Source organism: Camelus ferus, chromosome 12, assembly GCF_009834535.1.
Source record: "Camelus ferus isolate YT-003-E chromosome 12, BCGSAC_Cfer_1.0, whole genome shotgun sequence".
NCBI classification, from domain to species: Eukaryota; Metazoa; Chordata; class Mammalia; order Artiodactyla; family Camelidae; genus Camelus; species Camelus ferus.
The window spans coordinates 18798574-18821079 of record NC_045707.1 but is presented as its reverse complement, the minus strand read 5'-3'; the positions used below and the strand labels follow the sequence as shown (position 1 = coordinate 18821079).

At 55.5% G+C, this 22506-nt stretch overlaps 1 protein-coding gene across 1 annotated transcript; it reads left to right on the top strand.

Moving 5' to 3' along the window:
* The first annotated feature begins 988 nt into the window (after nucleotides 1-988).
* On the top strand, nucleotides 989-21519 carry ITGA5 (integrin subunit alpha 5). Its single transcript, XM_032493033.1, has 30 exons — nucleotides 989-1485; nucleotides 7771-7901; nucleotides 9127-9239; nucleotides 9355-9475; nucleotides 9660-9721; nucleotides 9814-9859; nucleotides 10117-10256; nucleotides 10472-10517; nucleotides 10661-10704; nucleotides 12445-12501; nucleotides 12649-12701; nucleotides 12990-13198; nucleotides 13437-13628; nucleotides 13848-13893; nucleotides 14050-14151; nucleotides 14346-14401; nucleotides 14532-14686; nucleotides 14972-15109; nucleotides 15239-15306; nucleotides 15688-15838; nucleotides 15923-16015; nucleotides 16160-16239; nucleotides 16372-16452; nucleotides 16563-16668; nucleotides 17039-17191; nucleotides 18106-18192; nucleotides 18302-18415; nucleotides 19014-19115; nucleotides 19661-19783; nucleotides 20416-21519. Exons 1-30 carry the CDS (start codon nucleotides 1109-1111, stop codon nucleotides 20497-20499), a joined length of 3330 nt encoding a protein of 1109 aa, XP_032348924.1. The 5' UTR covers nucleotides 989-1108; the 3' UTR covers nucleotides 20500-21519.
* Nucleotides 21520-22506: the final 987 nt, after the last annotated feature.

The window sequence follows — 22506 nt, the reverse complement described above, 5'->3', positions numbered from 1 at the left end:
AAGGGCAGGGATCTGATTTGGAGGATTATTATTCTGGAAGGCGAGGAGTCCTGGAGGAAAAAGGCAGGAAGAAGGCCCGAAAGGAGAGGAGATTGGGAGAGAATCTAGGCCCCTCGGTCCCCCTCCCCCAGACTAAGATAAAGATTAGAATCCTGAAAGGTGATCTCATCACACAGAGCCAGGGCTGGGGGAAGGGTTGGGCAGGGGGTCACTGCCTTCTCTTGCTACAGCCCCTTCCTCTCCATCCACAGGGACTGTATGGAGAATGGGGTCCTGGGCTCCAGCTCCCAGAGCCAAAAGACATAGAAGCTAAAGTTTGGGCCCCTTTGCAAGACACCACCACCACCCCACTCCATGCTACAATTCTCCAGGTTGTAGGAATTAGTCCAGTGTGATCAAGAAGACTCTGAGACCCTCCCTACCACTACCAGACCCTTGGGCAACGCCAGATTCTAGGAAGGGACTCAACAGAGGTTTCCATATCCTACAGCCAAGAAGGGGGAGGCTTTGACCAGAATCCTTCTGGTGAGTGACCGACCCCCAAACTTCTGAGTTTTCAATTCTAGTAGTTTGGGGTGGGGGGAAGGGCGGGGAGCGGAACTCCAGGAGCCCAATGTAGCTCCTCCATCAGATCAGACTGACTGGGAGCACTCTGTACCTCAACTCCTGAGTCCCAAATCCAGCTGGCTGGAACCCAGGCACCCCGTGGCCCCGGAAGGCAAGGGGGAATCCCAGTTGGCCAGATGCCAGGGGAGTCTCCTGTCTATTTAGACCCCAAAGTCCCCTCCCTGAATTAGTGAGGGAGACCCCCCACACATATACAGACTCCCTCCGCCCTCCAGAGGTGATTCCTTTCCTCATTAGGAAATTCTCTGCTCCTTTTTTCCGACTCCTTTTCCGAGCGTTTACGTTGTACATCTGGAAAGGAGGCGGGAGGAAGGAGGGGGAAGCGGAGGGAAGGAGGGGGAAGAGCCCAAACCCGCCCAGTCCGACCCAGTCCAGACAACCGGCCTCCAGCTGGGGCTGGGGAGAGGAAAGTGGAAAGGTGCGGCCCCCCCACGCCCCTTCGGGGTGGGGGGCGCGGGCTCAGCGTTCCAGGGACCCAGGAATGCCCCCCCGCCCGCCCCCCCGGCAGGCGGGGGGAGGGCTCAGCCGGGAGTTTGGCAAACTCCTCCCCGCGTTGAGTCATTCGCCTCTGGGAGGTTTAGGAAGCGGCTCCGGGTCGGTGGCCCCAGGACAGGGAAGAGCGGGCGCTATGGGGAGCCGGACGCCAGTGTCCCCTCTCCAAGCGGTGCAGCTGCGCTGGGGCCCTCGCCGCCGCCCCCCGCTGCTGCGGCTGCTGCCCCCGCTGTTGCTGCTGCTGCTGCCGCCGCCGCCCAGGGTTGGGGGCTTCAACTTAGACGCGGAGGCCCCGGCAGTGCTCTCTGGGCCCCCGGGCTCCTTCTTCGGCTTCTCGGTGGAGTTTTACCGGCCGGGGACCGACGGGTAAGTTGAGGAGTGTTGGCGGCGGGTTGGCGGGGGGCGGAGAGGCGCGCCCGGAGACTGGGGGCGCGGCTGGAGTCTGGAGGGGACCAAGGCTTGAGTTTGGGAGGCGGAGTTTGGAAGGACTAGGGCTGGAGTTGGGGGCCCACGCTAGAGTTGGGGGCCCGTGCTGGAGTAGGGAGGGGACAGTGGCCGGCGTGGAGCGGGGCCAGGAGTTTGAGAGCGATCAGCGGGGAAACGTGTGGGGTGGGGAGAGGACACGAAGCTAGAAGCTGGAGAAGCCTGGGCAGGGGTCTCAGGGCCAAAGAAGAGGAGGGCGCGTAAATGGAGAGCAGAGGGTCTCTGGTTGAGATCCTTGAGCTGCCGGGACCGGAGGCGGATGGGGACCGAGAGGGGGCGCGGAGGCCAGGAAGAGGTTTTTGAAGCAGTGGGAGACCCTGGGACCCCTGAGGGCCATTGTGCGGGGAGAGAACGGGTCGAAGTAGAGTGAGGTGTGTGTAATAAGAGGGGAGTCGGAGACTGAGGGAGTCTGGAGGTTAAATGGGGGCCAGCCTCATCCTCCCCTCCCCCTCAACTCAGACTGGGAAAAACCCGGAGGGGACGGCGTCTCCCACCCCTTTTTCCTCGGTCTCCCACTCCGCCCTTCACCCCTAATCTCTGTTCCGATGAGGGGATACGGGGAGTTGGGAGAGTCCCGGGACGCTGGTCCTGAGGGGGCTGGGGCTGGGGCTGGGGTCTGGCTCAGCCAAGGGCGAGTGCTCGGATGTGTCGGGAGGGGTGTGTGTAAGCGCGTGAAGCGGGGTGGGCGGTTTCCCTCTTCCTCTAGCTCTTGGGAGGAAGAGAGAGGCTGATTTCCTGTAGCTTGTCGGCTGGCGCTGAACTGAGACTGGGACTTCTGGGGCTGGGGTAGGGAGCTGGGGAGACGCGGGCTCGCAAGGCCCCACAGCGTCAGAATACACGACATCAGAGATTGGGGAAGTCTCAAAGGAGGATCCTCACTCCCAGCTCAGCAGGGTGACCAGCAGACTGGACCCTGAGTACCAGGAAAATGGGGAGGCAGCAGGCTTGGGGAAGAAGCTAGGCAACCTTAGAGCAAGGGTGCTTGTTTAAATGTGGCCGGTGAGGGGAGTAAGAAGGGAAGGAAGCTGCTCCCCGACTGGGACAGGGACTCCCAGACGCCAGATGCTGACCCTCCATGGTAACTGAAGGAATCCTCTTCCTTCTACATCTCTGGTCTCTGAGCTTGCCACTGCTCCCCACCACCACCCAGCAACCAGGTTTTTAGGACCTCTGCCGGAGGTGAGCTGTTTTTACACATCATATAGTTAAATGATCTCTACTCATTTCCTTTAATTTGAGGAGAAAATGGGTTAATCTAGGTAATTCAATTAGGGAACAGGGGCAAATTTCTCCTTTGTCTGGAGGACTTGGGGATGTGAAAAAAGAAAGATGGTTAGGCCCCAGCTGTTGGTTCTGGGCTATTCAAGGTCCCCACCCAACCCCCACCCACCCCCCTGGCCTCTTGCCCAAACCCCATTGCATCACCCTGGTCTAGAGCCTCTGCCAGGCCTGGCCTCCCCCAGGCCCCCTCAAACTGCTTACCACAACCCTAATGAAGCAGAGAAGAGGGAGGGAGGGGATGGGATCCTCCCCCACATAAGGGTATCCAGTTATCTGGCTCTTAACCTTCCTCTTCCTCCACCCCCACCTAACAAGAGTGTCATCTCCCTTTTAAAATACTCCTCTAAAACATCTGGACTTTCACACACTTCCGATACCCTAGGTGTCTGTCTGGCCCCTAGCCTGATCCTGCAGTCCCCAAAGCCCTTTTCTCAAACAGGACCCAGCATTCTCATCCCTTCCCCCTCCCCTTCTGCTCATCTCTCCTCCCAAGAGAACCCAGGTGTCCAGCTTGCACACCTCCCCCTCTCATTTTCGCTTTACAATGCACTCTTAGAGCAGGACTCACTCAGAACATTCCACCTCCCCAGTGACCGCCCTCCCACCACAGCTGGGCCTTCAACCCCCTCCTCCCTGCAGGCGACAAACATAGCGCCTCACCTGGGTCTCTCACCGGAGAGGGAGAGCCTCAGTCTTCTTGGCCCCCTTCACCACCTCTCATCGGGCAGAGCCGGGTGTGCATCCTGGCTCCACCACATACTTGTTCTTTGTGTGATCTGGGGTGAGTTGCTTAAGTTCTTGGAGCCTGGTCTCCTTGTGAAAATCAAACATCTAACTTATGCAGCTGTTCTGAGGACTAAATGAGACACTATACATATAAACGGTTCTTGGTCCATACTGGATGAACAATACACAGGAGGCATAATTTTTCTGAGGTAGCTGTTTTCTGTTTCTGGTTCTCTCCTCCCTGGACACCACCTAGTTCTTTGTCTAAGTTTTCCCCCATGTCTTCTTACTTGCTTTTAATATTTGCTTATAGAAGTGACAGTAATAATAAGTTCCTCACATTCCTTAGTGCTTTCATATCAATTTTTCTGTTGGATCATTACAAAAATCCTTGTGATTGTGTGTATATATATATATACACACACATACATACGTATATATAAACTGAAGCTTCAGGAATCATAGACGTTTAGAACTGGAAGTTTGTTTATGGACCATTCAAGGGCAACCCATCATTTTATGGGTAGAGAATCCAAGTCTTGGAGAGGGGAAGTGACTTGGCCCAAGACACGAGCTTGAACCGTGCGGTATCCTTAACCCAGCTCCCTAGTGCCTTCTGGAACTGCCACAGTGGAGGCAACTGTCCCTTTCCAGCCAGCCAGGCACTTCCCTTGAGAATACACTGGGAGACCCAGAACCTGCTGTCTCCTCAGCCCCGTCAGGGCTGCAGTGGGACCTGCAGGAATTGGCCCGGTCCACTTGCTGCTCTCCACCCCGACCTTGTCAGGACCACAGTCAAACAGTAACCATGTATTGAACAGGAACTTGGTTAATCAGAAGCCTGGCTGGGGAGATAGTGGGGAGAAGAGGAGGGGACAGATTGGCAACAGGGTAGGCCAGGACACTGGCCTAGGTAGCAAGATTCCTAGCTTCTAGCTCTTTTGTTGGGAAGGATTCTGAGTGACCCTGTACATGTTAGTTAACTTCTCTGGGACTCAATTTTCCCATCTGTATAATGAGGACATGGGGCTTGGTCAGCAGTTCTCTTAATTAAAGTTTTTTCTTTATTTCCTTTATTTGTGTACTTATTTCAAATGCAAATGATATCTTACCAGGGCATTCTGTATAAAATAGAGAAAAGAGGTTGCTTGAAAAGAAGATGGGGAAGGGGGGAGGATATAGCTCAAGTGGCAGAGCGCATACTGGGCATGCACAAGGTTCTGGGTTCAATCCCCAGTACCTCCTCCAAGAATAAATAAATAAATACACCTAATTATCTCCCTCCACCAATAAATTAAATGAACAAACAAACAAACAAATAAAAGACGATGGGGAGGAGTGTCAGGGCCATACTGGCCTCCCCTTACTCGATGTCTGGTGGCTGCTCTCCACGGTGCCTTCCAGCTGTGGCAGCCTGGGTCTCCAAGAACGAACTCTATAGACTGTCAGGGTTCTGAGGCTTCAAAATAAATGGTGGCAATTATTTCTTCCCTCGGTCTCCATATTTTGGGAGAGTTTATCTGCCAAACTGCATTCAGGAAGGAATAATTAATTCCTTTTTCCTGTGTTTTTTTTTTTTTTAATCAACTAGAAGTTAGAACAAGAAGACATCTATAGTTGCCAATCAGAGCTTCTGACCAAGATAAGATAGCCAGTTTCCCCACATGAGTTGATATAATTCCAGCCCAAAGCAAATACATTTGAGGTTTTAATTAGCCTGGGCTGCCTTATCGGGTAAATGCATGATTTCCGTTAGGCTTTCTGAAATATTGAAAATAGCGCAAGGACCCCCCATTGTTACCTTCTTGGACCCCTAGTAGGGCCCAACTGCTGCAGGATTTAGGAAGCAGTCACTAGGAGGGGGAGAATAAAGATAAGCTATGTGACACGCCATCCCTGACACCAGCACCTCACTTGGTACGTGGGGGAGGGCACTATGTATCGGAATGACTTGAGGGATCTGGGAAGGAAGGGCCACTGAACCCTTAGGTATAAGCCACGGGTACTGAGGGGGTCTAGGCCTGGGTCTGTGTCCCTTGCCTGCGTGCCAGGTCTCCCAAACCTTCACACAGCTGCAGCAGATACCTGGCCCATCGGTTTGTGGAGTTTATGAGCCTTGTGAGGTCTCTCTCTTACATTCCAACCCTGGCAAATGCCAAGCTTCTTCCTCAGGCCATCCCAGGAGCCCTCAAGCTCAGCTCCTCCCCAAGAGCAGGGAGTGGTGGGAAAATTGGGGATGGGAGCAGGGTCCCTTGGCCGCTGCCCTGTGCTCTCCTGGAAGAGTATCGGAGCTCCCGGAGACTTCGAGATAACTTCTTCAACCTCTTCACCCAGAGGAAGAGGGACGGGGTACTGTCCAAGTCCACATTGAGCTAGTGCCCAACTCAGAACTCCTGTACCACAGCTGTGTTCTGGGGCTGCGCCTGCTACCAGAGGGTTGCACCCCTCTCTCCTCCCCCAGCCCCGAGGTGATGCAACCTTTCCCCACCACCAACCTCACCTACTATGCCTGGCAGCCAGCCAGGTCACTGTGCCTCCAAATAATAGGCGTCCACCCCCCAACTGAATGTACTGCCTGAGTGAGAGGGGTGGGGCCCAGCAGGCGGGTGGGAGACAAACGGAGAAGTGAGAGGTTGGAAACAGACAGGAAGCCACAAGCAGTAAACATTTCCTGTCCCCAGGGAACGAAGCTGGCACCCCACCCCCCATCACTCCAGGAACTCTCACTGGGGGGGTTCCCCCCTCCATCCCATTCCTCTGGAACCTGTCTTCTCCCTCCATCCTCATCCCCTGGCCCTACTGGGCCACCCTCACTGCCTGCTTCAGTCCCTTGGGGCTGTTCCCTCTGCTGTCTCCATTCCTATTGGACCCCGCCCCTCTCACCCCTCTCCCACTCAATGCATCTGTTGTCACCCGTTTTGCCTCCCCTCCTGTTCCCCATCACACCTACCGCTGCTTCTGTGACCTCTACCATAATCCCTGACTTAGGCACTCCTGGTAAGAAAGGCTGATTAAAGGATCCAAGTATCGGGGCGTAGTGGGGGTGGGTACAGGGAATGCTGAAAGCTGAAAGGGGCCAGAAACCAACAGAGAGGGAGAAGCCCAAAAACTGAGATCAAGAGAGAGGGGGCCCCTAAAACAGGAGCCAAGAGAGCAAGCAGTCTAGGGGCAGAGGGACAGACTGAGAAGCAGTGCCAGAGGCAGATATGGGAGGAGAGCTGAGGTCAAGGCTGGCAGGGACACTGCTCCAGTTGCCCCAGCTGCCAGATGCAGTCCTCATGGGAGACTCTGGAAGAGAAAGACCAGAGGGCTGACAGCTGTGCAGAGGCCTCGTCAGCAAGGGACCCAGGAACGATGGAGGCAAAGTCAGAGGCAGGAAGATTGCCCAGGACCTTGGCTATGACCACCCCATTACATAGGACCCTCAGCAAAGGCAACCTTCTCCATCTCTGTATTTTCACTGTGTCCAGAACTAAGACCCCAGTAGGGCAGGATCTGAATTCAGAATCCTAGGGATGGTGTTTGGGAAAAGGATTCAGAGGCTGAGACAGACATCCAGCCTGGATGGGGAGGTCCCACCAGATCCCAGGGTCAAGGCAGGCCCAGGCCCAGGGGAACATTCTGTTTTCACCATCCTCCAGCTCCTCTCTCCACTTCTGCGCCTGATTTCCAAGACTCACATTTTCCTCCTACACGCTGCAGGGCTGGGCAGCCAGGCAGCCGGACGCCTGGGTCTTGCCCAGAGAAGGGCTTTGGCTTGGGAGGAGAGGGTACAAGCTAGATAAGAGGACCCTGGGGTTTCGGGGGCTGTGCAGTCTTGGCAGGTCCATAGGGAGATGGAGGAGCTGGGGTCCAGGCCCTCTGGCCCCCGCCCCTTCCCAGAAATGACTCTGGTTCCTCCTCCAAATAACAGGGGAAGGTAGTAGAGGAGAGAGTCAGGGGAGGAGAGGAGGGGTTGTGTTAGTGACAGCGGCACATGGGGACCGCCTGACTCCAGCCTGTGACTCTGGCATTTGTGGCATCTTCTGAGATATAAATACAACCCAGGGGGCATCTACCCCACCCCTAGCCAGCCCCTGACCAGCCGGGATCCTTCCTGCCTGGCGAGACTGGAAAAGAGCTGGGGGCCACCCTGAACGGCCTCTCCTTTCCCCTCCACAGGGTCAGCGTGCTGGTGGGAGCGCCCAAGGCGAACACCAGCCAGCCGGGGGTGCTGCAGGGTGGTGCTGTCTACCTCTGTCCCTGGGGCACCAGCCCGGCACAGTGCACCCCCATTGAATTCGACGGCAAAGGTAACCGCCTTCGTACGTCGGGGAGGTTCAGGGAGGGACTAAGGGTGGGACTGCAGCTTGGGGGCGGGGCGGGGCGGGGCCTGAATGAGGGGCGGAGCCTGACCAGTTCCAGAGCAACGTGCTTTGGGGCTCCGGCTCCAGCTCTGGGTAGCGGTGCAGCAGCTCCCCATGGCACTCACACCACGTTCCCAGTCTAGCCCAGCCCAAGGAGGGAGGGCATGATTCAGAAACATGTGGCTCGCATTTTCCTTGAATCACCCGCAACTCAGGGAGGCCAGAGCAGCAACACAGACAAAGACAGAGAGAGTCACAGAGACTATTCGATTCTTTTAAGTACTGACTAAGTAATAATGCACGCCAGGCACTGTGCTGGTGCTGCCGGGGATTGAAACATGATTAAGCCACCACCCTCAAGGGGTTTAAGGTCTGGGCTAGACGCAAAGATGGATGGGAGGGATCCAGGCAGACCGAGAGGTAAACAATAATGACAGCTAACACTTCAAGAGCACTTCCTGTGTGCTAGGCACTTTACATCTATTAATGCACTTTTTAATCCTTTCAACGACGGCGTGAGATATTATTACCCCATTTTATCGGTGAGGAAACAGACAACATCACACAGCTAGTAAATGGTGGAGCACAGACATGAACTTGAGCAGTTTGGCTCCAGAGAGAGGCTGGGGTGAGGGGACAAAAGAGGAGCGCATCCAAGATGGCGACAGTGCGGGGAGAGACAGGTGTAAGAGCATGAAAAGGACTAATTTTTAAAAAACTTGAAAGACAGAGGAATAGAAAAGGCTGTCGTATACCACAGAGGACAGAGAGGGTGTGGAAGGAGAGAGACAGCCAGACAGATGCACAGAGAGAGAGAGAGAGAGAGAGAGAGACAGAGACTTAGGGGGCAGAGATCCAGAGGTGTGAGGAAGGTCAAGGTCAAGGACGTTGAACAGATGCTGCTAGAGAGCCAGGCCCAGGTACAGACAGAGAAGTGCAGCCAGAGGCTCACCCTGCTGGGAAATAGCCGTTCTTTCCCACTTCACCACATGCATCCTGGTCCCAGCTGGGCGGGGAGGCAAGTGACCAGGGCAAAGCAACTCTAGGAAACCCCAGGTTCTGTGTGAGTGTGTGTGAGCTCAAACATGTGCACATGAGGCCGGGGGTGGGGGGCTGCTCTAAGGCTCAGCTGCCCGAGGCTGGCATGCCTCCCCTTTCTCACTTCTCCAAGGCTCTCGAATCCTGGAGTCCTCGCTGTCCAGCCCAGAGGGAGAGGAGCCCGTGGAGTACAAGTCCTTGCAGTGGTTTGGAGCAACGGTGCGAGCCCACGGCTCCTCCATTTTGGTGAGGGCCCAGCAGGCTCAGTGGCAGGGTGGGCCAGGTTGGATACAGCAGGGAGGGAGAGAGGAGAGGCCCTGTTGGACTAAACCTGAAGCCCCCTCCTCCTGGGCCGTCCCAGGCCTGTGCACCCCTCTACAGCTGGCGCACTGAGAAGGAGCCCCTGAACGATCCCGTGGGCACCTGCTACCTCTCCACAGGCAACTTCACCCGAATTCTGGAGTATGCACCCTGCCGCTCAGGTAGGGCCAGAGGGGACATGGGATCCCCACAGCCCCCCACCCCCCATTAGCCTGGATGCGGACTGTCCGGTCCAGGGAAGTCCTTTCTCTGTTCTCCTCCCCAACTCCTTCCCCAAGCTCTCTGTTTCTTCCCTGCACGACCCCTCTGTGCGGAGCACCTTCCCACCACCTTCTCCCCTTGCAGATTTCAGCTGGGCAGCGGGACAGGGCTACTGCCAAGGGGGCTTCAGTGCGGAGTTCACCAAGGTGAGAGGGTGATCTGGGAGGAAAGCCGTGGTGGGTGGTGGATACAAGGGAATCTGGATCAGATGTGGACATCCCTTCTTCCCCCTCCACAGACTGGACGTGTGGTCCTGGGTGGACCGGGGAGCTATTTCTGGCAAGGTAAGTCCTCCCTCTGCAACCCCTTCATCCCCGGCACACGGCCTCCCATCCCTCTCCCAGCTCAAGATCATCATCCTTCCCTCCTCTGCCCCTGTCCCAACTCTCTCCCTTTCCTGAGGCTTACCCATCCTCTCCCATCACCCTCCACAAGCTTCACCTTCTTGAACCAGGCTTCTGAAATCCTACCCAGCCAGTCTCCAGGGCCCTCCTCCCTGCCCCCTCTGCCTCCAGCCATCCCCTCCTCATCCCTTCCCCAGGCCAGATCCTGTCCGCCACCCAGGAGCAGATTGCAGAATCCTACTACCCCGAGTACCTGATCAACCTGGTTCAGGGGCAGCTGCAGACACGCCAGGCCAGTTCCGTCTACGATGACAGCTACCTTGGTGAGCGAGCAAATGTGGAGGGAGCTGCAGGTGGAGAACCTCCCATGCTCCTGTCCTCGCTCACCCCTTCGCCTCCCTTCTCCCCCTCAGGCCTCCCCAGCCCCCTACCATATGTGTCACATTGGGGCTGACTATGAAGGCCCAGTATGGGTGGGGAAGGGATTGGAGGAGACCAGGGCAGAGGGTCCCCGAAGCAAGAACACCAATACCCCCCAACCCTGTCCCCCAGGATACTCCTGTGGCTGTGGGTGAATTCAGTGGTGATGACATGGAAGGTGAGTTTGTCCCCAGGCTGGGGTCCAGGGAGGGGGGTGGATGGAGACCCGGGACCTGAGGCCACAGGAACTGAGACACCTACCGTTTTTGTCTGTCTCCCCTTTCCCTGCCCTCAGCCTACAACTTTATCTTCCCTTTGCAGACTTCGTTGCTGGTGTGCCCAAAGGGAACCTCACCTATGGTTATGTAAGACCCAGCCTGACCCTCCCTCTCCTCCCCTCCCCTGGCTAATCACAAAGACCGTGCATGGCAGCTTGGGAGGGTTGAAAAAGTGGATCAGAACATGGGCTCCTGGGTCAGGCCTGTGTTCAGGTTCTGGCACTTACTCTGGATGAATCAAGCTGTTGTTTTTTCCTACCCCCACTTCATTCCATAAAAACCTTGGGTCTGCTTAACCTCTCTGAGCCTCATTCTTCTCTACATAATGAGATAATAATAGTTCTGACCTCACAAGGCTCTTGTAAGGATGATGTGAGATAATGCATATGAAAGTACTTGGTGAACTGTTAGGCAGGGTGCAACTGGTAGCTGTTATTATTAGACCCCAGCAAGTGCTTTTAAAAGGATATAGATAAGAGTGCCATAGTAGCCCATTCAATTACCAACATTTATTAAGGCAAGGGAGGGATAAGCAAATGAATGAGACATCACACCCCATCTCATAAGGTGCTTCTAATCAAGGACGAAAGATAAGACACACGCACAATTGGAATCTAAGGTGCATTCTGTTCACGAGCCCCTCAGTGCGTCAGGCACTGTCCACTCATGATTTCTTTTTTTTTTTTCCACTTGTGATTTCTATTCTTCACAACAAGCTTATCAGGGTAGCTATTACCATCCACATTTTATACAGGAGAAAGCTGAGGCTCTAAGGGACCAAAGAAGTTGTTTAAGATCACCCAGTTAGTAGGTGGCTGGTTAGAGATTTAAAACCAGATCTGTCTTATTCCAAAGTCAGCATTCTTTCTGCACTATGATGTGTTTCAGGAAAGTGGTAAAGATGATGAGCAGTGTAGGAGAAGGAATAACCGCCCTTCCAGGGCAGCGATGGATCAGCAGAGTTTCTCTGAGGTGTCAGTGGAGATGAGGAGAGAGGGCATCCTAGACAGGAGCATGGAAGGAAAGGGGGGAAATTTAGGCCAATTTAACAGACTCACGGGCTGACTGAGGACAAGGAGAATAAGGCAAATTTGGGCAAAACCAGATAGGCTGGGGCCAGATTCTCCAGGACCTCGGAGGACCAGCCAAGAAGTTGAGACAGGGCAGTGGCTGCAGGGAACCAGCATGGGTTTCCAAGCCAGAGGTGCCCCTTCAAGATGGGCTCTGGGGCGATCTGTCCTGCTGCAGAGGGGGAAGGGCGCCGAAGGCAGGGGGCGGGGGCAGGGGGCCCTCCAGCAGTCCTGGGAGAGGGCTCACACCTGAGGAACTGCAGCTAGAGTGGGGAGGAGAGTGAAGAGTCAAGAGACTCAGGGGACTGGTAGGGCCAGTCACTAAGAGGGGACATGGTGACACGAGTGTGTGTGGTTTGGGAGGACTTGAGAGGTGAGGCCTCAATCATTCAGCTAATAACTATTGAGGGTCTGCTGCTCACCAAGCACTACTTTAGGCTCTGGGGAGAAAGCCAAAAACAAAAACAAGCTCCTGCCCCCATCAATCTGACATTCAAGTGGGTAGACATGGACAACAGCGAGATAAGTGTGAAGTCTGTCAGTATGTGATAAGTGACATGCGGTAAAGTGGTGAAGTTGCCCTGGGATGGAGGTGCCCAGTGTAGAGAAGGGAATGCGAGGCAAAGCAAAGGAGGGAATTAGGGGACAAGTGGGTCTCCAAGGATTGCCTGCCCCTGGGTATCCTGTACCCATTTGTCTTCCATCCATGGGCTAGTCTGGTAATCTGGGACCAATGGATGTATGTCCTCATCCCCAGGTCACCATCCTTAATGGCTCAGACATCCGGTCCCTCTACAACTTCTCAGGGGAACAGGTGAGGACAACCCCCACGTGCAGCCGAGCTTGGCACTCTGTCAGCCAAGTCCTGGCCCTGAGCTAGTAAGCTCAGCCCAAGTTCTCAGGCCCCCTGGAGTCTCTGCCTAGTTCTGACCCAGTGCTGCTTCTTTGTCCCCCAACCCAGATGGCCTCCTACTTTGGCTACGCGGTGGCTGCCACAGACACCAATGGGGACGGGTGAGTAGTGGGGGAAGGGAACCACACAGTGCCCTCTTCACCTCTAGGAGGGAAGGGTTGTGGGGAGGACAGGAAAATGCAAACCTGGATTCTCCTCCTTGTGCCTGCATCCCCTCTGCTCAGGGGCAAGGAGAGAGCTGAGAGCTAGAGACCAGAAGACCTTGGGTCTCTCACTTGGGTGGGAGGGAGCCCAGGATCCGGGATGCCTGGGATTTCCTGGCACTGGGATCGAGGACGGAATGGGGTGAGGCATGGTCTCAGGATGCCTGGTTTTTCCCACACCCCCAGGCTGGATGACTTGCTGGTAGGGGCGCCCCTGCTCATGGAGCGGACGGCAGACGGGCGGCCACAGGAGGTGGGCAGAGTCTACCTCTACCTGCAGGGCCCCGCCGGCATGGAGCCCACACCCACCCTTACCCTCACTGGCCATGATGAGTTTGGTCGGTTCGGCAGCTCCCTGACCCCGTTGGGGGACCTGGACCAGGATGGCTATAACGGTGAGCACTGTGGGCTCCAGCTGGTGAGGAGGAGTCAGGGGCCTGAGTCAGAAGGGATGTGGGGAGAGATCGCTGTCAGATAAAATACCCAGACCCCCAGTGACGTCCCAGTCAAGTCTTGGGGCTTGAAGAGATTAGAATACTAGAAATGACAGATGGGGAAAATAGGGTCCTGGGGTCTGGTGGTAGAGGTTTGGACTCCTGGCCTGCTGACTGGTGTGTGTCGTGTGTCTTGCAGATGTAGCCATTGGCGCTGCCTTTGGTGGGGAGAACCGGCAGGGAGTGGTGTTTGTATTCCCTGGGGGGCCTGGGGGCCTGGTCTCTAAGCCTTCCCAGGTTCTGCTGCCCCTGTGGGCAGCCGGCCACACGCCGGACTTCTTTGGCTCTGCCCTTCGAGGAGGCCGCGACCTGGATGGCAACGGATACCCTGGTGAGTTGTGCCTGAAGCCTCTTTAGAACTCCGTGGTCACAGACCCCCAGCCCCTCCAATGCACTTTCCTAAGCTCCCGGGTGCAGTTCCAGGATGGTGCCACTAGATGGCGCTGTCCTGTCTCTTGGGCCTCCTTGAGCAGTGAAACTAGAAGGGGTTGGGAGGGAAGGATCCTGATTTGGGGCTTGCTGTAAAGGATAGTTTCCTGGCTTCTTGCAGATCTAATTGTGGGGTCCTTTGGTGTGGACAAGGCTGTGGTGTACAGGTATGAACTCGGGCAGGGGGGCAGCCTGGGAGAAGTGGGGAACTGAGGGATTTCTCAATAGGGCTGAAACTGGGATCCTGGGGCTCGGGCATCAGCTTCCTGTGCCCAGGTTCCCCAGGAGTCTTAGTTCTTTGACCCCATGTCGACTCTTGGCAGGGGTCGCCCCATCGTGTCTGCCAGTGCCTCCCTCACCATCTTTCCCGCCATGTTCAACCCAGAGGAGCGCAGCTGCAGCTTGGAGGGAAACCCTGTGGCTTGGTGAGCGGGGGTCCAGGAGATGGCAGGGATGGAGTCTGCAGTACCTCATCTCTGCCCAGGGGTGGGGAGGGAGAGCAGGTCTGTGGAAGGGGACCAAGGGGGCTGTCCTAGTCTGGGTCTGTCTGGGAGGTAGGGAGAGGGGAGGATGCCTGTTTCCATTGGATACATCAGCTTTCCCTTCGGTCTTCCTCCAGCATCAACCTCAGCTTCTGCCTCAATGCTTCTGGAAAACATGTTCCCAACTCCATCGGTGAGGGAGACAGCCTGAACCTCTCAGGCACTTGGGACAGGAGATGGAGGGGTGGGGACCTGGGCACCTCTTCTCTGGATCAATTAGGAAGGTGAGAAAGGTTCTCCTTAACATGCGTGCCCGGCTGCAGGCTTCACGGTGGAGCTCCAGTTGGACTGGCAGAAGCAGAAGGGAGGAGTGCGACGGGCGCTGTTCCTGGCCTCCAGACAGGCGACCCTGACCCAGACCCTGCTCATTCAGAATGGGGCCCGGGAAGACTGCAGAGAGATGAAGATCTACCTCAGGGTATGGATGACTGGGAAGGTGGCCACGTAGATCTGGGGGCCCCTTCTGGAGGGAAAGATATTGGAAGATTCCCATGAAGGGCTTGGGACTTTGGGGGGCTGGCGAAGGGGGCCCTTCTGTCGGAGGAGCTGGGAACCAGGCTGCCTCTGAAACAATGAACATGATCAGGTTTGGACACCTGAATTCTTGAGAGCCCCGAGTGAACAGAGATGTGAGAGGATGAGAAGCAGGGCCCCCAGGTCCCCAGTGTCCCCTGACTCTGTGAACCCTCTCCTCTGGCCCCAGAACGAGTCAGAGTTCCGAGACAAACTCTCCCCAATTCACATCGCCCTCAACTTCTCCCTGGACCCCCAAGCCCCTGTGGACAGCCATGGCCTCCGGCCAGTCCTCCATTACCAGAGCAAAAACCGCATAGAGGACAAGGTGAGGACAGGGTGGGGAGACGGGCTGGGAGGAGAGGGGCCGGGACCCCCGGGGGCAGGGCTCTGGAGAAGGGAGTCAACCATCAGGAGGGGGTCGAAACTCCCCCTCTCAAGGCTCCCTGCTCCCCAGGCTCAGATCTTGCTGGACTGTGGAGAAGACAATATCTGTGTGCCAGACCTACAGCTGGAGGTGTTCGGGTAAGTGAAGGCTGACGTCATGTTGGGAAGTTCAGATGCCAAGGTCCTGTAGCAGGACACGTGGAGCTTGGAAGCACTTGGCTCACAAAAAAGTAGAACAGGGACATATTAGCTGGCAGTGTGACCTTGGGAAATTACTCAACTTCTCTGAGCTTCAGCTGCTTCATCTGTATAGTGGGGCTAATAGCACCTATTTCTCTGGCTTTGTAGAGGGATCACATGAAATAATCTACACAAAACGTCTAACCTACTGCCTGCCATAGAGGCGGGACTCCATAAACGGTGCCTGATAATTAATTAGTATATTATTACGGATATAGCCCACTGTCCTGGCTTGGGCGTTAATTCCTCACTGTCCCTGACCCTGTGTGTCCCCACCAGGGAGCAGAACCACGTGTACCTGGGCGACAAGAACTCTCTGAACCTCACTTTTCACGCCCAGAACGTGGGTGAGGGTGGAGCCTATGAGGCGGAGCTTCGAGTCACGGCCCCTCCGGAAGCTGAGTACTCGGGACTCGTCAGACACCCAGGGGTGAGAGGGGACTCCCGGCGGGGCTGGGCAGGTGACACTGCCAGAGGGACACCAAAACCTTACCTGAGCCCACCCCACCTCCAGAACTTCTCCAGCCTGAGCTGTGACTACTTTGCTGTGAACCAGAGCCGCCTGCTGGTGTGTGACCTGGGCAACCCCATGAAGGCCGGAGCCAGTGTGAGTCCGGGACGGGAGAGGCCCCGAGAGGACAGTAACGAGCTCATTCAGAGCAGAGCTGTGGGATCGGCAGGGAGGGCTGCCACTAGGCTGAAGCAAAAACCCAATCTAACAGCCCCCTCATCCTCCCTCCGTGTCCCACAGCTCTGGGGAGGCCTTCGGTTCACCGTCCCTCACCTCAGGGACACGAAGGAGACCATCCAGTTTGACTTTCAGATCCTCAGGTAGGGAGTGGGTGGGGCCAGGCTGAGTTGGAGGCGGGGCTGAGGAGGGCGGGGCCGGGGCGGGGCCTGAGGCAGGTGGAATTCTTCCTGGCTTGGCTCCAGCACCTCCTCTGTCTCTCCTCCATCCCACAGCAAGAACCTCAACAACTCTCAAAGCGAAGTGGTTTCCTTCCGGCTCTCGGTGGAGGCTCAGGCCCAGGTCTCCCTGAACGGGTCAGTGCCCGGGCAAAATGGGCCTCTCCGGGAGGGGAGGCAGACTTCTAGGAAAAGATGATATGGAATGGAGTCCCTTCCACTGTTCTCTAAACCACCTTCCTCTTTAGTGTCTCCAAACCTGAGGCAGTGCTATTCCCGGTGAACGATTGGCATCCCCGAGACCAACCACAGGAGGAGGGGGACGTGGGCCCTGCTGTCCACCACGTCTATGAGGTGAGGAGCAATAGAGGCAGGAAGGGCCAGATCCTAGGAGGGTGACCGCGAGTGGGGGGCGTGGCCAGATGAATGACAGGGAAGGAGGAGCTGGTATGAGTGACAGATGGCTGGGACAGGGACTGAAAGGAAGAGAGGGGGAGGGTGGAGGGAGAGGTAAACCCTGGCCAGTTGAATAACTTAGCAGGGAAGGATGGAGCCACCTCCAGGACTATTGCCTGGAGAAGAGTCTGTCTCTGCCCGTTGATTTCTTCCTCACTCCTGAGAAAGGAGACTCGCAACAGGGAAGAGGGGTCCCTCAGGACTCAGGTCTCAGTAGGGCAGAATCGCTCCCTCCCTTCCCGTGATGATTGTGCTCTCGTCTCCTCAGCTCATCAACCTGGGCCCCAGCTCCATTAGCCGGGGTGTGCTGGAGCTCAGCTGTCCCCAGGCTCTGGAAGGTCAGCAGCTCCTCTACATTACCAAGGTCACAGGACTCAGCAACTGCACCACCAGTCACCCCCCCAACCCACAGGGCCTGGAGGTGAGGTGGCCTGGGGGTGGGGGGACCAAGGCCGAGGGTGGTTGGGGAAGATCGCTGGGGGCCTGGAAGAGCCAATAAGGAAGGGCCTGGAGTAGAGCTAGGACTTAGGCCACTGGAAGGGGGTCGGGGGACCCACAGACACCTTGAGGCTGTGGGAGGAAAAGACTGTACTTCTGTCTTTCTACCTGAAATATCCTCCCCTTACTTCTGGCCTGGGCATACTCCTAAGTCCCAGCTCGGTGCCACCTCCTCTGGAAGGCCTTCAGACCCACTCCCCTGGGCCCAATGCCTGTTCGAAAGTTTGTTTATTCATAAACAACATTTAAATTAAATGAGTGCCTGCACCAAATGATGCTACAGATGTTACAGGCTTGGGAAATAGCACACTGAACCAAACTCACAAGGTCCCCACTCTGACGGAGCTGACATTTTAGTGGAGGGTAATAGACAATAAAAATTAAAAAGAGAGGGAGAGAGAGGAACAGATATTAAGATGTGTTGAAAGCACAGTGCTAACCTGCTGGGGTAGGGTGGCACCAAGCCTGTTTAAGTTGAGTTATCAGGGAGAAACCTCTTGAGGAGGGAACAGGTGAACTGAGGCCTGAAAGAGAAGGATGAACCTGTTTGTGAAGACTCAGGGAAGAGCATTTCAAGCAGAGGGAACATCCAGTGTAAAGGCCCCAAGGCAGGGACGGAGCCCTAATTACTTACTGACACATCTCCTCCCTGTAAACTGCAAGGACCAAGTCTTACTCGCTTCCGTGTTTCAGCACTGAACTTGATGCCTTGACATAGGAGGTGGTCAGTTGGATGGATGGAAGACCAAGTCAAGGCTGCTCTGGACCCCTGGTGCAGGCTGACTGAGATGCTGTAATGAGGTGGGAGAGGCAGCTAACGATTGTTTCCTCTTCCAGTTGGATCCTGAGGGCTCCCAGCACCACCGGCTGCAAAGACGGGATGCTCCAGGCCGAAGCCCTGCCTCCTCAGGGCCTCAGATCCTGGTAAGTCGTCCTGGGACCAAGGTCAGGGCCTAAGCGTTGAGTACCTTCCTGGGGCCTCAGAGCCATCAGAAGGGCAGGACTATGGTTCCAGCCTCTGCTTTCTTCCCAGAAATGCCCAGAGGCTGAGTGTTTCAAGCTGCGCTGCGAGCTGGGGCCACTCCACCGGCAAGAGAGCAGAAGTCTGCAACTGCATTTCCGTGTCTGGACCAAGACCTTCCTGCAGGTAAGGGAGCCTCACCTCAGCCCTGACCCCCGGCCTGTGGGCCTGCCTGGACTGACCCTCCCTTTCCCCACTGCCCTAGCCACCCGCTTTGGTGACTGGGACCCAGGCAGCCCAGCTCCCCTCCCTCACCCTTGTTTAGACAAGGCTGTGTCCTTGGCGCCCCCTAGTGGCCAAACTGGGGCTGACCGCTTCCCCTCCTGCCCATTCAGAGGAGGGAGGGCTGGAGGGAGACGTGCTGGCGAAGAAGTGTGGGAAAACAGAAAAGGAAGATGAATCCACCTTGAAGAGGCAAGCAGATGGAGGAACAGTAAAAAGCAGTCATTATTGAGCGCACACTATAGGCCAGGCATTTTCCTGGGTGCTTAACCCACATTAATGATTCAAAAAATTTTTTGTATTGCTGTTACCTAATTATACATTATTCAGTTATAACTATTCAGTTATAAATTTATTATCTCATGTAAGGAACATAGAGAGGGATTCAGGAGAGAATGCGTCCAAAATAGGGAAAGACCATAACTGGAGCCAGACCATGGGGAGCCCTGCGTCCTCTAGGTGCCAAGAGGCGCTGCCCTGAACACCTTTCCCCCACCCGCAGCGCGAACACCAGCCATTTAGCCTGCAATGTGAAGCTGTGTACGAAGCCCTGAAGATGCCCTACCGGATCCTGCCTCGACAGCTTCCCCGAAAGGAGCTTCAGGTGAGTTCAGGGGCCTGGGCCGAGGAAGACAGAGTGCCAGGCCTGGTGCTAGGACTGGGGCGTGAGTAGGGGCTGGCCTGATTATGGTAACAAATATTTATTGAGCCTCTACTGTGTGCCAGGCACTGTGCTAGGTCACAGGAATGCGATGATAAGCAAGATGGACAGGGGAGTGAGACGTGTGCCAAGTGGCAGGATGTTTGTGGAAACACATCATAGGGACAACTGAACACAGGCTTGCAGAGTCGGGAAAGGCCTCCTGGAAGAAGTGATGTTTAAACTGAGACCTGAAGAATAAGTAGGAACCACCAGGCTAACCAGTGAGGAGATGGATGTTCTCTGAGGAGAGGGAGTTAGCCGGCGTGAAGGCCCAAAAGTGAGAGACGATCATGCCCACTTTAGGAATTTGAATTTTGAAGTTCAGAATTCTGTTAGCCCAAGATGGGAGGGGAGAGGTGGGTCTCGGTCCAATGGCAAGTGGGAGCCGAGTGGAGGGGGAGAAGAACTAATGGCTTTTCAGTGATGTCTCCTGACTTGCTCCCCAGGTGGCCACGGCTGTGCAGTGGATGAAGGCCGAAGGCAGCCACGGCGCCCCGCTGTGGGTCATCATCCTCGCGGTCCTCGTTGGCCTCCTGCTCCTCGGTCTGCTCATCTATATCCTCTACAAGGTCAGCCGCATCCTGCCCATGACTTGGCCACCCTCCCATCAAGTCCTGCCCTTGACCCAGCACAGTCTCCAGCATCTGCCTCCAGACCAGTTCTCTGGCCACACGCCCCCCCTCTCCCCAGCCACACACATCCCATCTTGACACCGCCTCCAGGATCTTTTCCTTCATTCTACAGCCCCTAACTTAGAAAGAGTTCTCCTGACTCAAGCTGATAAGTCTGCCAGTACTTTAAAAGTCAATGTTACTCACAGGCGGCCAATATGTAGCATTTGTGCTGTCACTTCCTGCAGAAACCCATGGCAGCCATCACTAATTGATCATACCCGAGAAGTCACCTCAGACTTCTCAAGAGGCAGCCACTATGAGGCAATGAGGCTTCAAACTTGAGTTCAAACCAATTTGCCATCCCTGGTTTAACTGGGGGCATTTTTATGGCACCAAAGCACCCTCACCCTTAGCCCTCCTGGCCCACTGGACTTCTTGGAGAAATAGTCTTAACAGCCGGAATGTGGGTCAGTTTTCCCGGATGGGGAGATTGGAAGCACTAGTCCTCTTCACTCCCTCTTGGAATCCATTCTGGGGAGAAATGGGAACCAGAATATCTCAACTCTTCCTCTTTTTCCCCTCATTAGCTCGGATTCTTCAAACGCTCCCTCCCATACGGCACCGCTATGGAAAAAGCTCAGCTCAAGCCTCCAGCCACCTCTGATGCCTGACTCCTCCCGATCCCAGACTCCCAATCCTGAAGGCCCAATCCCCCCACCCTCAGTCTACTGACCGGGAGGGGGCTGGGCGCTTCCTGAAGGTGCTGAGGGCCGGGGAGAAGCTCCTCTCCCCAGCCCAGAGACATACTTGAAGGGCCAGAGCCGGGAGGTGAGGAGCTGGGGCTCCCCTCCCCCCACGCACTGTGAAGGACCCTTGTTTACACATGCCCTCCTCATGGATGGGGGGCCTCAGATCCAGGGACAGAGGCCCCAGCCTCCCGGCAGCCTTTGCGTTTTGGAGTTTCCTGAAAGCAACTTGGAACCAGAACTAGGGAGTCCAATCCCAGTTCTCTGGCCCAGACGTGCCACCGGGACTCCCTGTCCAGCTCCAGCCTGCAGAGATCTGTCCTCAGCCTTGCCAGAGAGCCACAGGAAGTCCCCAGCTAAGAACCTGGAACCTGGGGAGCAAGACATGGCAGCTCTGGACAGCCTGCACCCTGGTGGCCAACGAGGAACACTAACCGTGGATGGTGCCCCAGGCCCAGCTCAGGACAGATATCCCACACCAGGATCGACGCTGGCCTGGAACCAACCCCAAGGGGAATCAGAACTCTAATGGGGCCAGATCGAACCTGGGGCCTGGGGTTGATCTGGGACCCAGACTCAGACATTGGTAACCTAACGAGGCAGATCCAGGAATACATTTGAGCCTGCTCCAGACCTGGGCCTGGAGGCCCACTCCACCTCTGACTCAGGAGAAGTCAGGAACTGCCCGGGACCCTGAAGGGGCCGTGATGGCACCAGATCTGGAAACTTAACCCTGGCCAGATGCAGGCCCCTCCCCAGTCCCCGGAGAAAGGGGGAGCCCGCTGTCCTGGGCCTGCAGGATCTGGGTTCTGCCCGCCAGCTGCACTGACGCTGCCCCTCCGCTCCCTGACCAACTCTCCCTCCACCTCGGCTCCAGATACCCAGGACTTATTTAAACTCTGTTGCAAGTGCAATAAACCCAGCCCAGTGCCCCCACTGACCAGAGCTGGAATCTGTCCTACCCCACTCTTTCCAGACCCATCCTGGAACCAGACCACTGGGTGGGTAGGAAGTGCCTGTTTCTTACAGCTTCTTTCCATGGGGAACCAGGAGTGTGACCCCCAGGAACTGTGGAGCTAGTTTTGTGGTTCCCTTTTCTTAAGTGAAAGAGATGATGGAAGGGGTGAGAGAGGGCTTGAATCCTCTGCCCATCACCCAGCCCCACCAGGTCTGGTCCCAAACGGCTCCAAAAGAAGAGAGAGGAATCCCTTCTCTTTGTGTTGGAAGATTAGTGAAGAATGCAGAGGGGCAGGGGACCAAGCTAAAGGTGGGGGAAGATGGTCCAGAAGACTCACCTGGGCTTCCCTAAACCAGAGCAATGAAATGGGTTGAGAGAAAAGGCCACAGAACTAAATCAGAAGAAAGCTGGTTAGGTTTTTGTTTTGTTTTAATTACCTACTGTATACTGGTGGGTAGACAGGGTGTTAAATAATTTACACACATTATCTCATTTAATTTTTATCCATCATCCTGTGGAGTAGGTACATTTACACGAGGGGAAATTGAGGTCCAGAGAGGTTATGTAATTTATTCAAGGTCACACAGAGTCAAATTCAGCTTCGCCAGACTGTGAAAGCCCTCGTTCTTAAACAACATGGCATAGGGTTTGGGTCTTTGGGAGAAGTCAGAATGAGGGAACCCCTCAGGGTCCTCTGTCTCCTTGAGGTCTGTCCTAATGTCCAGCAAGAGAACGAAGAGGGGTGCTGAAATTCTAATGAAATTTTAAGAGGCAAAGATGTCCATGTCCTGCTAGACCAGAATTGAGCCACCAGAGGGCAGCACAGCCACAATTTCGTAGGAATTTGGGGAAGGGAGGGTCCTCACTCTTCCTCCATCACCAGGGCTATTCTTATTAACTTAGGCTCCCACCTAGCAGTGCCTGCATGATCTCAAAATACCTCTCCTGGGACACCAAGCCTGCTCCATGCTCCA

Bases quoted from the DNA above. Each gene is read 5' to 3' on its own strand.
- ITGA5 (XM_032493033.1), top strand. From the start codon at position 1,109: ATGCCCCCCCGCCCGCCCCCCCGGCAGGCGGGGGGAGGGCTCAGCCGG. The intron at 13,894-14,049 runs GTATGAACTCGG...GACTCTTGGCAG, and splicing joins GACAAGGCTGTGGTGTACAG to GGGTCGCCCCATCGTGTCTG. The intron at 16,669-17,038 runs GTGAGGAGCAAT...TCGTCTCCTCAG, and splicing joins CTGTCCACCACGTCTATGAG to CTCATCAACCTGGGCCCCAG.